This window comes from Triticum aestivum, chromosome 4B (assembly GCF_018294505.1).
Source record: "Triticum aestivum cultivar Chinese Spring chromosome 4B, IWGSC CS RefSeq v2.1, whole genome shotgun sequence".
Lineage (NCBI taxonomy): Eukaryota > Viridiplantae > Streptophyta > Magnoliopsida > Poales > Poaceae > Triticum > Triticum aestivum.
In genome coordinates this window covers 613,557,761-613,573,185 of record NC_057804.1, presented here as the reverse complement: position 1 = coordinate 613,573,185, position 15,425 = coordinate 613,557,761, and the positions used below count along the sequence as shown (strand labels likewise).

The following is a 15,425-nucleotide window of genomic DNA, read 5'->3' as shown; positions in this document are numbered from 1 at the left end:
GAATCTCGCCCGGAGGGCCCAAGGCCGAGATCATGCCTGACACTTGGGTCAAGCTGTGGGGTGTGCCGCCCAAGCATCGTCGCGTGGACCGCCTCATGGCCGCCACAGTGATGATCGGGTGTCCAATGGAGGTGGATCAGGCGTCGCTGTCGGGCCTTGGGCCAGTGCGGATGCGCTTCGCGTGTCGTGCCCCATCCAAGCTCAAGGTCTACATGCAAGTTTGGTTCAATAGTGAGGGATTCACCTTCCGCCTGGAGGCCGAGGCGGGCATTCTGCAGGGTGCGGCTCCTACTCCCCCTCCCCCTCCTCCAGCCAATGCTGACAAGGGCCCGGAAGACAAGGATAAGGACCACGACATGAGCATGGGGGATGACTCCATTGACACGGCGACTTGGGACAAACTTGGTCTCAAGGACAAGGACGTGCAGGCAGCGCCTCCGGCGGCGGGTGCGGCACAGGACCAGGAGGAGTGCCAAGTGGTGGTGGGAAGCAACGAGTTGGGGTTCAACCAATATGGATCCAACATGACCATGGGCCTCGACATCGACAAGGGGGTCTCGGCGTCCTGTGACTCGGAGGGACGCTCGATGCTGGTCTCCCCGGTGCCTACGGTGGTGGGCGAGCCTCGGGTCGCGGCGCGCTCTCCCAAGGTGGCGTCCGGCCTCGGCGATGGCGGGACGAAGCTCCAGAAGAAGACGGCGGGCCGCAAGCCCCCCGTGGTGGCGCCGGCGAGCCCCCCATCGGTCCGTGCGAGCACGCCTGCCCTGCAGTGACCGGTGGTGATGGCGCTGGCCTCCCCTAGGGGTCCGGCTGGGGGCACCTCGTCGGTCATCTTCCCTCCCGCCTCTGATGCTCTTCGTGCGGAGGTGTCCAAGGTGGTGCCCATCCCCACGGCCAGGCGGTCCAAGGCGGTGGCGGCGTCCCCGGCGACGCAGGAGAGGGTGAGCTCTCGTCCGAAGGGTGCCAAGGGCAACATGCCATCCCTCCAGCAGGCCTAGCTCCTGCAGGCTCAGAAGAATCTCGAAATCGAAGGTAACCCCATGCCCCGCTTTACGATTTTTGAAGAATATTCAGATGAGTGCTTGGGTGGTATCTTAGCGGATAGTGGAGTGGCGATGACTGACGCGGGGGAAGCGCACGAGGTGCTGTCTCTTATTCGTGCTAAGGAAATTGCGCAGGCCGCGCTTGCTCAGGCAGCGCTGTCCCGCGTTGCGCTAGCAGCAGACGAAGCAGGGGCTTCTCTGGTGCATGTCGCGCGGCCCGATCAGGAGGACGTAGTAGCAGGGGCTGCACCGTCCTCCTCCAACCGTCGTCCTGCTAAGACACGGCGCGTGGCCAAAGCGGTTACCGCTCGCGGTATCCGTCTCTGCAATCGCATCATATAATGCGTTTCATTTTCTGGAACATCCGAGGCTTCGGCCACGCTGGGAGGCGGACCCAGTTAAAAGAGTTCATTAGGAACGAAGAAATTGACGTGGTCGGCTTGCAGGAGACTATCAAGGCCGATTTCAATCATCGGGACCTTCTAGTCGTTGACCCGTTGGAGCGTTTTGTTTGGCATTGGGTGCCTGCGGTAGGACACTCGGGGGGCTTGCTGCTAGGCGTTAACCTAGTTTGCTTAGAGGTGGTGGCATGGGACGCCGGCCGGTTCTTCCTGTCGGCCCACGTGCGCCACCGTGCCACTCTCCAAGAATGGGAGGTGATCGTCGTGTATGGCCCGGCCGATCACTCGCTTTCACTCGAGTTCTTGGGAGAACTCTAGACCAAGGTGGTGTCTTTGAGCGCGCGCAACCTTCCTCTACTCGTGGGCGGGGATTTCAACTTGATCCGTTTGGGAGCTGACAAAAATAACGGTATTATTAACTGGACAAGGGTGTCCATATTTAATAATGCAATCGCATCCATGGCCCTTAGGGAAGTGGCTCGCGTGGGGGCTCGATACACCTGGACCAACAAACAGCTAACGCCGGTGCGATCTGTCTTGGACAGGGTTTTCATGTCCTCAGAGTGGGAGGTGTTGTTTCCCTTGTGCTCTCTGCATGCCGAAACGAGGATCGGGTCGGACCACGCCCCCCTCATTCTCTCCTCGGGGGAGGAAAGGTTAAAACGCAGCCCGCGCTTTTTCTTTGAAACCACGTGGCTTGAGTCTCCGGACTTTGAGCAAATCTTCCATTCGAAATGGGAGAATTCCGTCGCTGAGATCGGGCGTGCGCGCGGACCGATGGAGTTCTGGATTGCCGCTGGGGCGGGTTTGCGTGTGGCTCTCAAAGGGTGGGGAGCTAACCAGGGACGGGAGGACAAGCTGTTACGATCGCGCCTGACCGAGGAGCTCGCCCAGTTGGACGCTGCGGTGGACGTGCAGGTCTTCTCCGAGCATGACTGGGCTCAGCACTACGCGCTTGAAGCCCAAGTCAAGTCCCTCCTTAGAGCCGAGGAGGAGTACTGGCGCAGGCGTGGTGGTATTAAGTGGACGCTCAAGGGTGACGCGAATACTAAGTATTTCCACGCCTACGCTAATGGCCGACATCGTAAGTGCGCCATCCTGAGACTGCAATCGGAGCAGGGGCTCTTATTGCGGCAACAGGATATCGTCCGGCACATTTATGAGTTTTACATCCAACTTATGGGTTCCAGGGAGGAATCCCGGGCTCGTCTTAGGGCGGATGTGTGGGACCCTGCGTTGCGGGTCACGGACGAGGAAAATGAGGGCCTGGGATATGCCTTCCTCCCTGAGGAGATTGACAAGGCGACGCTGGGTATGAAATCCGATACTGCGCCCGGGCCGGATGGGTGGCCGGTGGCGATGTTTAAGCGGTTTTGGCAAGTGCTTAAAGGTCCTATTTTCGACGTTTGCAATGGTTTTATGCGCGGTACGGTAGATATCTCTCGCCTAAACTTTGGGGTTCTCTCTTTGATCCCCAAGGTCCCGGGCGCGGATCATATTAGGCGTTTCCGCCCTATCGCTTTGATTAATGTTCCGTTTAAAATTTGTGCTAAGGCTTGTTCCACTCGCTTGTCTCCGATAGCTCATCGCATTATTAGTAGGAACCAGTCGGCTTTCATTCGTGGCCGTAACATCTTGGAGGGGCCGTTGGTCCTCCAAGAGATAGTCCACTCCCTAAAACGCGCTCGACAGCCCGCGATTCTCCTCAAACTTGACTTTGAGAAGGCGTACGACGGTGTGAACTAGGAGTTTCTCCGACAAGTCCTCCTGGATCGAGGATTCTCGTCGGTTTGGGTTCATCGCATGATGCAGTTGGTCTTGGGAGGCCAAACGGTGATTGCGGTGAACGGAGAAGTAGGGAACTTCTTTCGCAACAAGCGCGGGCTGCATCAAGGGGACCCAGCCTCGCCGTTGCTATTTAACTTTGTGGCGGACGCCTTAGGCGCCATGCTCGACAGAGCTCGTTTGGCCGGCCACATTAGGGGAGTGGTGGACAATCTGATCCCGGGGGGAGTGTCTCACTTGCAATATGCAGACGACACACTTCTCCTATTCGAGCCCGATACACACAGTATCGCTTCGGTCAAGGCAATACTGATGTGTTTTGAACTCATGTCGGGACTTAAAATAAACTTCCACAAAAGTGAAGTGGTGTCCATAGGGATGGACGCGACCGAAAGTCAACGGGTCGCCAACTTGCTTAACTGCAAACTTGGACAGTTCCCGTTCACCTACCTCGGTCTCCCCATTGCGGCGAAGAAGTGTTCTATCTCCGATTGGGAACCTCTCTCCTCCAAGGTTGCGGACAGGGTTTGCCCGTGGAGGGGTCGTTTTATGTCTTCAGGCGCAAGACTAATCCTAACCAACTCCAGCCTCTCTTCTTTTCCCATGTTTGCCATGGGCTTGTTCTTGCTGGCGGATGGGGTACACTCTAAGTTTGATACCCCGCGGTCCCGTTTCTTTTGGGAAGGAGCGGGACCGAAACGGAAATACCATATGGTTAAATGGCAGGCCGTGTGCCGTCCTAAAGCCCAGGGGGGCCTTGGGATCATCAATTCCAAGTTGATGAACATCGCACTAATGTGCAAGTGGATCTGGAAAATGTTTCAGGGAGAGACTGGCCTTTGGATCGACCTCCTCCGTGCGAAATACTTCCCGCATGGGAACTTCTTTGACGCGGCTTCTCGAGGGTCACCTTTTTGGAACTCCATTCAATCCCTCAAACCCTTCTTTGCCAGGGGTGCGAAGTTTCGGGTTAACAATGGGCGCTCCACGCGTTTCTGGCTTGATCTTTGGATTGGCCAGCGGCCTCTATGGTCGGAGTTTCGCCAACTCTACTCCATAGCAGTCGAGCCCGATCAACGGGTTGCTTCGGCTCTTAGCGCCTCCCTTCCCTGCATTAACTTCAGTCGCGAACTAACGGGGCCGGATTTGGCGGATTGGGATCGCCTTCAGGCTCTACTTGCGGATGTCCGCTTGTCGGATTCTGCGGACACGATCTCGTGGAGGCTTTCGGGCTCTGGCAAATTCTCTGTCAACTCCCTTTACAGAGAGCTTTCCCGCGGCCAGATCCCGTCGGCGGCCACGGGGCTTTGGAAGGCTAGAATCCCCCTCAAGATCAAGGTCTTCCTCTGGCAACTTTGCCAAGATCGCCTTCCTACCTCTATTAACCTTGCTAAACGCAATGGCCCCGCCTCCGGCCCTTGTGCGCTGTGTGGGGTCCCGGAAGATGCTGACCACGCTTTCTTCCGGTGCTCTTTGGCTCGTTTTGCCTGGAGCGCGGTCCGTGCGGCCGCGGGAGTGGATTGGGATCCACGCTCCCGATCTGAGCTCGTGTCTTCCTTGTCTCTGGTTCAAGGCACGTCTCGTAGGGTCATATGGACTTGTGCGGCGGCTATGCTATGGGCTATTTGGAATATCCGTAACAAGTTTACTATTGAGGGTGTGTTTTCCTCGCATCCCGCTGACGTTATCTTCAAATGCATCGTGTTCTTGCAGCAATGGGCTCCGTTGGGAAGACAACAGGACTCTGATCTCCATCGCCAAGCTATCTGTCGTCTGCGCTCCGTCTACTCCGAGTCCCGAGCACCGTCGTCCGATCCGTTGGCTGCCGCATAGGGATGGGCAGCCCCTTTTGGTCCTCGCACCCCCCGAGCCTGCGTGCTCGTTGTTTGGGCTGATATTGCCTTGTACCGCACCTATTCGCTCGTCTCGCGGTCGTTTCCTTAACTTATTTGCCTCAAATGGCGCCGTGTGTTGGTCTTGTGGTTGTGATACTCTGCCTAAGTTGTGGGCTTTATTAATTTAAAGCCGGACGTCCCTAACGTCTATGTTTTAAAAAAAACACAAGAGATGGGCGAGCAAGCGAATAAATTACATCAAGTTCGTACAGCGCGTTACGTCGCAATGCGTTGAAATGAGAATCACGAGAGCTCTTGCCACTGTTCCCAGCGAATATTCTGGTGTCCTCTCCAGTAGTATCTTGCAGCTAGCGTAAACCGTGTGAGAGTAGGAGATAGTAATTTCTGGCAAGTAGTGTCACTATCACTCTTAGGAAAATGGCGTTCAGTGGGAGCGGTTAGTTGATTCCGTTTTAATAAGACTTGTATGGTCGTGCATGTTTACACGCAGATGGAAGCTAACGGCTTAATACCAGAGGTTAGCGAGGGAGCGTGTGGTTCCAACTGCAGTTGGGGCAGATCATGCCAGACTTTCGGTTACTCCCTCCGTCTAGGTGTGTAAATCATCTTACGAAAACCAAACAATCCCAAAACACTTAGGCGCGGTACATTAACATTTACCTCGTTTCTTATTTTTTGACATATCAATCAATGAAAGATGAGGGGTGCATGTTTTTAATGACTTGATGCTACCAAACACGACTCACAGTGGTTAGTTCATTGCATGCAATGCTATTAATTAGCAAATAAACATTAAAGTCTCTCGTTTTCTCTCCTCCTTAGTCACGGTGCACAACTTAAGTGCTTACAGAAGAATTTGACACGAAGATTCCTTCACATTTCCACACTGGATATTTACATTGTATACACATATGAAAGTTCCAATTGATCATCATAAAAATAAGAGAAAAACAGAGTAAAAAACAGTTTGGTGCCACTGCACTAATACAGACCTCGTTTCATCCTATACAGACATCGTTCTCACAGCTCTCTTATTTCTGCAACGTTGGCACGCCTGCATGCATGATGCCAAGTTCCTACACTTTTTTACCAACACACGTAGACCTCTTAATTACCTGACCAAACCACCATGGTTTTAAACCATACGACATCACAAAGAAATGCACGTACGCTTGTTGTTGGCAATGGCGCTCTGTATGCCCTATAGCCTTGACATGGCCATGACTTGCTCCACCGGGTGCTCGTCCCGCCGCCCGCCGCCGACCTTCGTCGCCTTCCCCTTCGTCTTCTGTGCCGGCGGCGCCACTGCCACGGTCGGCACCAGCTTCCGGGCCTCCTCCCGTAGCTTCACCTTCTCGACCTTGCCGAGCGCGTTCCTCGGGAGGACGTCCCAGACCACGACCTTCTTGGGCACCATGAAGCGCGACATGCGCTTGCGGCAGAACGCCATCACGTCGTCCTCGCAGACCCCGGCCGCCTTGTCCTTGGCCACGACGAACGCGCACGGCGTCTCGCCCCAGTGCGCGTGCGGCATGGCCACCACCGCCGCGTCGGCCACGGCCGGGTGCCGGAACAGCGCCTCCTCCACCTCCTTGCTGCAGATGTTCTCGCCGCCGGAGATGATCACGTCCTTGGACCTGTCCTTGATCTCGATGTACCCGTCCGGGTGCACCACGCCGACGTCACCCGTCATGAACCACCCACCCCTGAATGCCTGCGCGTTCGCCTCCGGGTTGTTGAGGTATCCCTTCATGATGCTGCTGCCTCGGAGCACGATCTCGCCCAGTGTCTTCCCGTCGCGGGGCACCCTGACCATCGTGTCGTCGTCGGTGACGACGTCGGCGTCAGCGAGTGACAGGACGCTGACGCCCTGCCGGGCCTTGAGCCGCGCGCGCTCCGAGATCGGCAGGTTGTCCCACTGGGCGCGCCACTCGCACGCCAGCGCGGGGCCCGTGGCCTCGGTGAGCCCGTAGGCGTGCGTCACGTTGAAGCCGATTTTCTCGACGCGCTCCAGCAGCGCGGCCGGCGGCGGGGCGCCGCCGGTGAGGACGTTGACGGGCTTGGCGAGCCGCGCGGTGGCGTCGCCGCCCTCGAGCAGGATGTTGAACACGACGGGCGCGCAGCACATGTGGGTGACTCCGTAGCGGGAGATGGCACGGTAGACCTCGGTGGCGCGGTTCTCGCGGATGCAGACGTTGACGCCGCCGCGGGCCGCCATGCCCCAGGTGAAGGTCCAGCCGTTGCAGTGGAACATGGGGAGCGTCCAGAGGTAGACCGGCTCGGTGCCCACCTCCCAGGACATGAGCAAACTGGTGGTGCTCAGGTACGCGCCGCGGTGGCTGTAGACCACGCCTTTCGGCGCGGACGTGGTGCCGGAGGTATAGTTCAGCGTCACCGCGTCCCACTCGTCCTGGAGCTGCGGGAGCTCCACCGTGGGATCACCGTGCGCGACGAGCGCCTCGTACTCGAGCTCGCCGAGGCGGACGCCGGTGGGGCGGTCGAGGTCGTCGATGACGGAGACGAGCGGGACGGGCGCGCCGGCAGCAGCGAGCAGCTGGAGCGCGTCGCTGGCGAGGCGCACGTAGTCGTAGTCGACGAAGAAGAGCTTGGCCTCGGCGTGGCGCAGGATGGCGGCGACGGCGGCGGCGTCGAGGCGGGTGTTGACGGTGTTGAGGACGGCGCCGGCCATGGGCACCGCGAAGTGCATCTCGTAGAGGGCCGGCACGTTGGGCGCGAGCACGGAGACCACGTCGTTCTTGCGGACGCCGAGGGTGAGGAGCAGGGAGGAGGCGAGGCGGCGGCAGCGTTCGTGGGTCTGGCTCCAGGTGAAGCGCACGCGGCCGTAGACGAGGGAGGCGCGGTCGCCGTAGACGGCATTGGCGCGCGGCAGGAAGCCCACCGGGCTGAGGGGCGCGTAGTTGGCCGCGAGCTTGGGGAGCTGGTCCATGTCTTCCGCGGCGAGCAGCGTCGAACTATCGATCGATTGGTCTCGGAGTGGCCCGAAAACGGCTGTGTGTCCTGAAACGGGTAGGAGTGTCGACCTGCTGGGAATGTCGGGCTGCTGGCTAGGAGTAGCAGGGAGCAGACAGGATCGGAGTGGCACAAGGCTGCTGGAGCAGGAGGCAATTGTGGGGGAGTGAGTGATTCGGACAGTAGAGGGCTAGAGCTGTTTATATAGCGGAGCGCAGCGGAGCGGCTAGACGGGAGGACGCGGTCCGGGGAGAAAAGAAAAGGAAATGGTTGGGGTCGGGGTCGGGGTTTGCGGGGAAAATGAAGTGAAGACACGGGCGCTTGACCCCAGCTTTGACGAGCGAGCCACGATATTTCACACGCACGTCTCGCTCGACCGGGCTGGAACGCCAGAAGCCAGACCACCGGAGACCGGACTGTGCGTGCTAGTGGGTAGTGACCGGTCGATGCGGTGCGGCACACCGGGCTGGTGGTGGCAGCACCATGGGTAGACCTGGGATCAGCTCACGTATAGTGCTCCTGTGTGGTTAAGCTCTGCCACATCCAAAAGAAACACAAGATCAGTTGCAAACGGACATTAACAAACTTCGTCACATCCAAAAGATAACAGTTTGTCACCGGACATGTTCTTAAACTTTTAAAGCTAAAAATGATATAAACATTGAGGAGGAGGGGGGCGGGGGGGGGGGGGGGGGTTCACCTCTTCCTCGTCGGGCCTTTGTCCTTCCGGTCTCCGACGCAGTTGTACGCGTCCGCGACTGGTGTACGGTATTGGTCGTCCAACGAGGAGGTGCAGCTGTCACCGTCGTCGGAGTCGGAGTCGGAGAGGACGATCAGCCCCTTCATCCAACGTTGCTCCCGCTTCAACATGGCGACCCGAGCCTTCTCCGCCGCTGCCTCCTTCGCCTCGCGCTCCGACTTCTCAATAGCAAGCCGGAGCACCTTGGCGTTCTTCCGTCGGAGGCGGCGAGAGTCCGTCTCTGCCGTTATGAGGGAGCGACGGTAGACCCATGCGAGGTGACACGTGTCCTCGTCGGAGTCTTCCTCCATCCCGCGGCAGCAGCGCGCGGACTGCTCCACCACGTCCCACTTCCGTGCGCAACTCCAACTCCGGATTGCGCGTGAGCGCCGGCGGCGCGGGTAGAAGCACCCAACCCTGGTCGCGTAGAGGAGCTGCCGGCGGGGAAAGGAGACGACACGGACTGTGTTGTCCTGGCGTCGCCGCGTGTGGGCCAGGAAGGTCCAGCTTCGGCGTCCGCGCTGCGCCGGCGCAGGAGCTGCCGCGGCGGTCCAGATCCGGAGTTGCCGCCGTTCTCCACCTTGAACTGCTCCAGCGCAATGTGGAGGGACATCTCCTCCTCCTAGTCGAGCTCGGAGCGGGAACTGCTCATCATAGTGGATGGGATCGAAATCGGAGAGGGAGAGAAGTGGACGAAGTGAGAGAGAGAGACAGAGAGAGAGCAAGTGCCTGGATTAGGGTTTTTTGTAGGGTCGGTGGTGGGCCGGGCCTATCAGGCGGATGCGCCCGGGGTGCCTGGGCCGCCCCATATCCGCGTTATATTTGGCTGGATATGAGGGGTGCCGGTCAGTCCGGGCGTTCGTCCGCGGATTGAGAGGTCTGGTTGGATCGATTTATTTTTGATCGGTCGGTGATTGAATGGCCTGCCCAAGCGTTTGATACGGGTATAAGAGGCCCGGCTGTAGATGCGCTTACCGCTAGCTGTAGCACGAGCCCCAACAACCTTTGTGGGAAAAAGAAGTGGTCATATACTAATGGTGTGGCATACTAGTACTTGTTGGGGAACGTAGTAATTTCAAAAAAAATCCTACGCACACGCAAGATCATGGTGATGCATAGCAACGAGAGGGGAGAGTGTTGTCCACGTACCTTCGTAGACCGAAAGCGGAAGCGTTAGAACAACGCGGTTGATGTAGTCGTACGTCTTCACGGCCCGACCGATCAAGCACCGAAACTACGGCACCTCCGAGTTTTAGCACACGTTCAGCTCGATGACGATCCCCGTACGCCGATCCAGCAGAATGTCGGGGAAGAGTTTGTCAGCACGACGGCGTGGTGACGATCTTGATGTTCTACCGTCACAGGGCTTCGCCTAAGCACCGATAGAATATTATCGAGGAGGACTATGGTGGAGGGGGGCACCGCACACGGCTAAGAGATCAAGAGATCAATTATTATGTCTAGAGGTGCCCCTGCCCCAGTATATAAAGGAGCCAGGGGGGAGGGGGCGGCCAGCCTAGGAGGGGCGCGCCAAGGGGAGCCCTACTCCCACCGGGAGTAGGACTCCCTCCTTCCTTGTTGGACTAGGAGAAGGGGGGAAGGAGGAGGGAGAGAGGAAGGAAAGGGGGGGGGGCGCCGCCCCCCTCTCCTTGTCCTATTCGGACTAGGGGGGAGGGGCGCGCGGCCCAGCCCTTGCCTCCTCTCCTCTTCTCCACTAAGGCCCATGTAGGCCCATTAAGCCTCCGCGGTGTTCCGGTAACCTCCCGGTACTCCGGTAAAATCCCGATTTCACCCGGAACACTTCCGATATCCAAATATAGGCTTCCAATATATCAATCTTTATGTCTCGACCATTTCGAGACTCCTCGTCATGTCCGTAATCTTATCCAGGACTCCGAACAAACTTCGGTACATCAAAACTCATAAACTCATAACATAACTGTCAATGAAACCTTAAGCATGCGGACCCTACGGATTCGAGAACTATGTAGACATGACCTAGAACTATTTCCGGTCAATAACCAATAGAGGAACCTGGATGCTCATATTGACTCCTACATATTCTACGAAGATCTTTATCGGTCAAACCGCATAACAACATACGTTGTTCCCTTTGTCATCGGTATGTTACTTGCCCGAGATTTGATCGTCGGTATCTCAATACCTAGTTCAATCTCGTTACCGGCAAGTCTCTTTACTCGTAACGTAATGCATCATTCTGTAACTAACTCATTAGCTACATTGCTTGCAAGGCTTATAGTCATGTGCATTACCGAGAGGGCCCAGAGATACCTCTCCGACAATCGTAGTGACAAAACCTAATCTCAAAATATGCCAACTCAACATGTACCTTTGGAGACACCTGTAGAGCTCCTTTATAATCAACCAGTTACGTTGTGATGTTTGGTAGCACACAAAGTGTTCCTCCGGTAAACGGGAGTTGCATAATCTCATAGTTATAGGAACTAGTATAAGTCATGAAGAAAGCAATAGCAACATACTAAACGATCAAGTGCTAAGCTAACGGAATGGGTCAAGTCAATCACATCATTCTCCTAATGATGTGATCCCGTTAATCAAATGACAACTCATATTTATGGTTAGGAAACATAACCATCTTTGATTAATGAGCTACTCAAGTAGAGGCATACTAATGACATTAAGTTTGTCTATGTATTCACACATGTATCATGTTTCTGGTTAATACAATTCTAGCATGAATAATAAACATTTATCATGATATGAGGAAATAAATAATAACTTTATTATTGCCTCTAGGGCATATTTCCTTCAGTCTCCCACTTGCACTAGAGTCAATAATCTAGATTACACAGTAATGATTCTAACACCCATGGAGTCTTGGTGCTGATCATGTTTTGCTCGTGGAAGAGGCTTAGTCAACGGGTCTGCAACATTCAGATCTGTATGTATGTTGCAAATATCTATGTCTCCCACCTGGACTTGGTCCCGGATGGAATTGAAGCGTCTTTTGATGTGCTTGGTCCTCTTGTGAAATCTGGATTCCTTTGCCAAGGCAATTGCACCAGTATTGTCACAGAAGATCTTCATTGGTCCCGATGCACTAGGTATGACACCTAGATCGGAAATGAACTCCTTCATCCAGACTCCTTCATATGCTGCTTCCGAAGCAGCTATGTACTCCGCTTTGCATGTAGATCCCGCCATGATGCTTTGTTTGGAACTGCACCAACTGACAGCTCCCCCGTTCAATATAAACACGTATCCAGTTTGCGATTTAGAATCGTCCGGATCAGTGTCAAAGCTTGCATCGACGTAACCATTTACGACTAGCTCTTTGTCACCTCCATAAACGAGAAACATATCCTTAGTCCTTTTCAGGTATTTCAGGATGTTTTTGACCGCTGTCCAGTGATCCACTCTTGGATTACTTTGGTACCTCCCTGCAAAACTTATTGCTAAGCATACGTCAGGTCTGGTACACAGTATTGCATACATGATAGAGCCTATGGCTGAAGCATAGGGAATATTTTTCATTTCCTTTCTATCTTCTGCTGTGGTCGGGCATTGAGTCTAACTCAACTTCAGACCTTGTAATACAGGCAAGAACCCTTTCTTTGACTGATCCATATTGAACCTTTTCAAAACTTTATCAAGGTATGTGCTTTGTGAAAGTCCAATTAAGCGTCTTGATCTATCTCTATAGATCTTGATGCCGAATATGTAAGCAGCTTCACCGAGGTCTTTCATTGAAAAACTTTTATTCAAGTATCCCTTTATGCTATCCAGAAATTCTATATCATTTCCAATTAACAATATGTCGTCTACATATAATATCAGAAATGCTACAGAGCTCTCATTCACTTCCTTGTAAATACATGCTTCTCCAAAAGTCTGTATAAAACCATATGCTTTGATCACACTATCAAAGCGCTTATTCCAACTCCGGGAGGCTTGCCCCAGTCCATAAATGGATCGCTGGAGCTTGCACACTTTGTTATCACCTTTTGGATTGACAAAACCTTCTGGTTGCATCATATACAACTCTTCTTCTAGAAATCCATTCAGGAACGCAGTTTTAACATCCATTTGCCATATTTCATAATCACAAAATGCGGCAATCGCTAACATGATTCGGACAGACTTAAGCATCGCTACGGGTGAGAAAGTCTCATCGTAGTCAACCCCTTGAACTTGTCGAAAACCTTTTGCAACAAGTCGAGCTTTGTAGACAGTTACATTACCCTCAGCGTCAGTCTTCTTCTTGAAAATCCATTTATTCTCGATGGCTTGCTGATCATCGGGCAAGTCAACCAAAATCCATACTTTGTTCTCATACATGGATCGCATCTTGGATTTCATGGCCTCAAGCCATTTTGCGGAATCGGGGCTGATCATCCCTTCCTCATAGTTCGTAGGTTCGTCATAGTCAAGTAACATGACTTCCAGAATAGGATTACCGTACCACTCTGGTGCGGATCTTACTCTGGTTGACCTACGAGGTTCGGTAGTAACTTGATCTGAAGTTTCATGATCAATATCTTTAGCTTCCTCACTGATTGGTGTAGTTGTCACAGGAACGGTTTCTTGTGATGAACTACTTCCCAATAAGGGAGTAGGTACAGTTACCTCATCAAGTTCTACTTTCCTCCCACTCACTTCTTTCGAGAGAAACTCCTTCTCTAGAAAGGATCCGAATTTAGCAACAAAAATCTTGCCCTCAGATCTGTGATAGAAGGTGTACCCAATAGTCTCTTTTGGGTATCCTATGAAGACACATTTCTCCGATTTGGGTTCGAGCTTATCTGGTTGAAGTTTCTTCACATAAGCATCGCAGCCCCAAACTTTAAGAAAGACAACTTTGGTTTCTTGCCAAACCACAGTTCATAAGGCGTCGTCTCAACGGATTTTGATGGTGCCCTATTTAACGTGAATGCGGCCGTCTCTAAAGCATAACCCCAAAACGATAGCGGTAAATCAGTAAGAGACATCATAGATCGCACCATATCTAGTAAAGTACGATTACGACGTTCGGACACACCATTTCGTTGTGGTGTTCCGGGTGGCGTGAGTTGCGAAACTATTCCGCATTGCTTCAAATGTAAACCAAACTCGTAACTCAAATATTCTCCTCCACGATCAGATCGTAGACACTTTATTTTCTTGTTACGATGATTTTCTACTTCACTCTGAAATTCTTTGAACTTTTCAAATGTTTCAGACTTGTGTTTCATCAAGTAGATATACCCATATCTGCTCAAATCATCTGTGAAGGTGAGAAAATAACGATACCCGCCGCGAGCCTCAATATTCATTGGACCACACACATCGGTATGTATGATTTCCAATAAATCAGTTGCTCGCTCCATAGTTCCGGAGAATGGCGTTTTAGTCATCTTGCCCATGAGGCATGGTTCGCAAGTACCAAGTGATTCATAATCAAGTGATTCCAGAAGTCCATCAGTATGGAGTTTCTTCATGCGCTTTACACCAATATGACCCAAACGGCAGTGCCACAAATAAGTTGCACTATCATTATCAACTCTGCATCTTTTGGCTTCAACATTATGAATATGTGTATCACTACTATCGAGATTTAATAAAAATAGACCACTCTTCAAGGGTGCATGACCATAAAAGATATTACTCATATAAATAGAACAACCATTATTCTCTGATTTAAATGAATAACCGTCTCGCATCAAACAAGATCCAAATATAATGTTCATGCTCAACGCTGGCACCAAATAACAATTTTTCAGGTCTAAAACTAATCCCGAAGGTAGATGTAGAGGTAGCGTGCCGACTGCGATCACATCGACTTTGGAACCATTTCCCACGCGCATCATCACCTCGTCCTTAGCCAATCTTCGCTTAATCTGTAGTCCATGTTTCAAGTTGCAAATATTAGCAACAGAACCAGTATCAAATACCTAGGTGCTACTGCGAGCATTAGCAAGGTACACATCAATAACATGTATATCACATATACCTTTGTTCACCTTGCCATCCTTCTTATCCGCCAAATACTTGGGGAAGTTCCGCTTCCAGTGACCAGTCTGCTTGTAGTAGAAGCACTCAGTCTCAGGCTTAGGTCCAGACTTGGGTTTCTTCTCTTGAGCAGCAACTTGTTTGTTGTTCTTCTTGAAGTTCCCCTTCTTCTTCCCTTTACCCTTTTTTTCTTGAAACTAGTGGTCTTATTGACCGTCAACACTTGATGCTCCTTCTTGATTTCTACCTCTGCAGCCTTTAGCATTGCGAAGAGCTCGGGAATAGTCTTGTCCATCCCTTGCATATTATAGTTCATCACGAAGCTCTCGTAGCTTGGTGGCAGTGATTGAAGAATTCTGTCAATGACACTATCATCAGGAAGATTAACTCCTAGTTGAATCAAGTGATTATTATACCCAGACATTTTGAGTATGTGTTCACTGACAGAACTATTCTCCTCCATCTTGCAGCTATAGAACTTATTGGAGACTTCATATCTCTCAATCCGGGCATTTGCTTAAAATATTAACTTCAACTCCTGGAACATCTCATATGATCCATGACGTTCAAAACATCGTTGAAGTCCCGGTTCTAAGCCGTAAAGCATGGCACACTAACCTATCGAGTAGTCATCAGCTTTGCTCTGCCAGGCGTTCTTAAC

At 52.8% G+C, this 15,425-nt stretch overlaps 1 protein-coding gene across 1 annotated transcript; it reads right to left on the bottom strand.

The window, feature by feature from the left end:
• Nucleotides 1-5,940: 5,940 nt before the first annotated feature.
• Nucleotides 5,941-8,211, bottom strand: LOC123089404 (trans-cinnamate:CoA ligase, peroxisomal). The gene has a single exon (XM_044511091.1). The coding sequence runs from the start codon at nt 8,030-8,032 to the stop codon at nt 6,287-6,289; it is 1,746 nt and encodes a 581-aa protein (XP_044367026.1). The 5' UTR covers nt 8,033-8,211; the 3' UTR covers nt 5,941-6,286.
• Between the last annotated feature and the right edge of the window lie 7,214 nt (nt 8,212-15,425).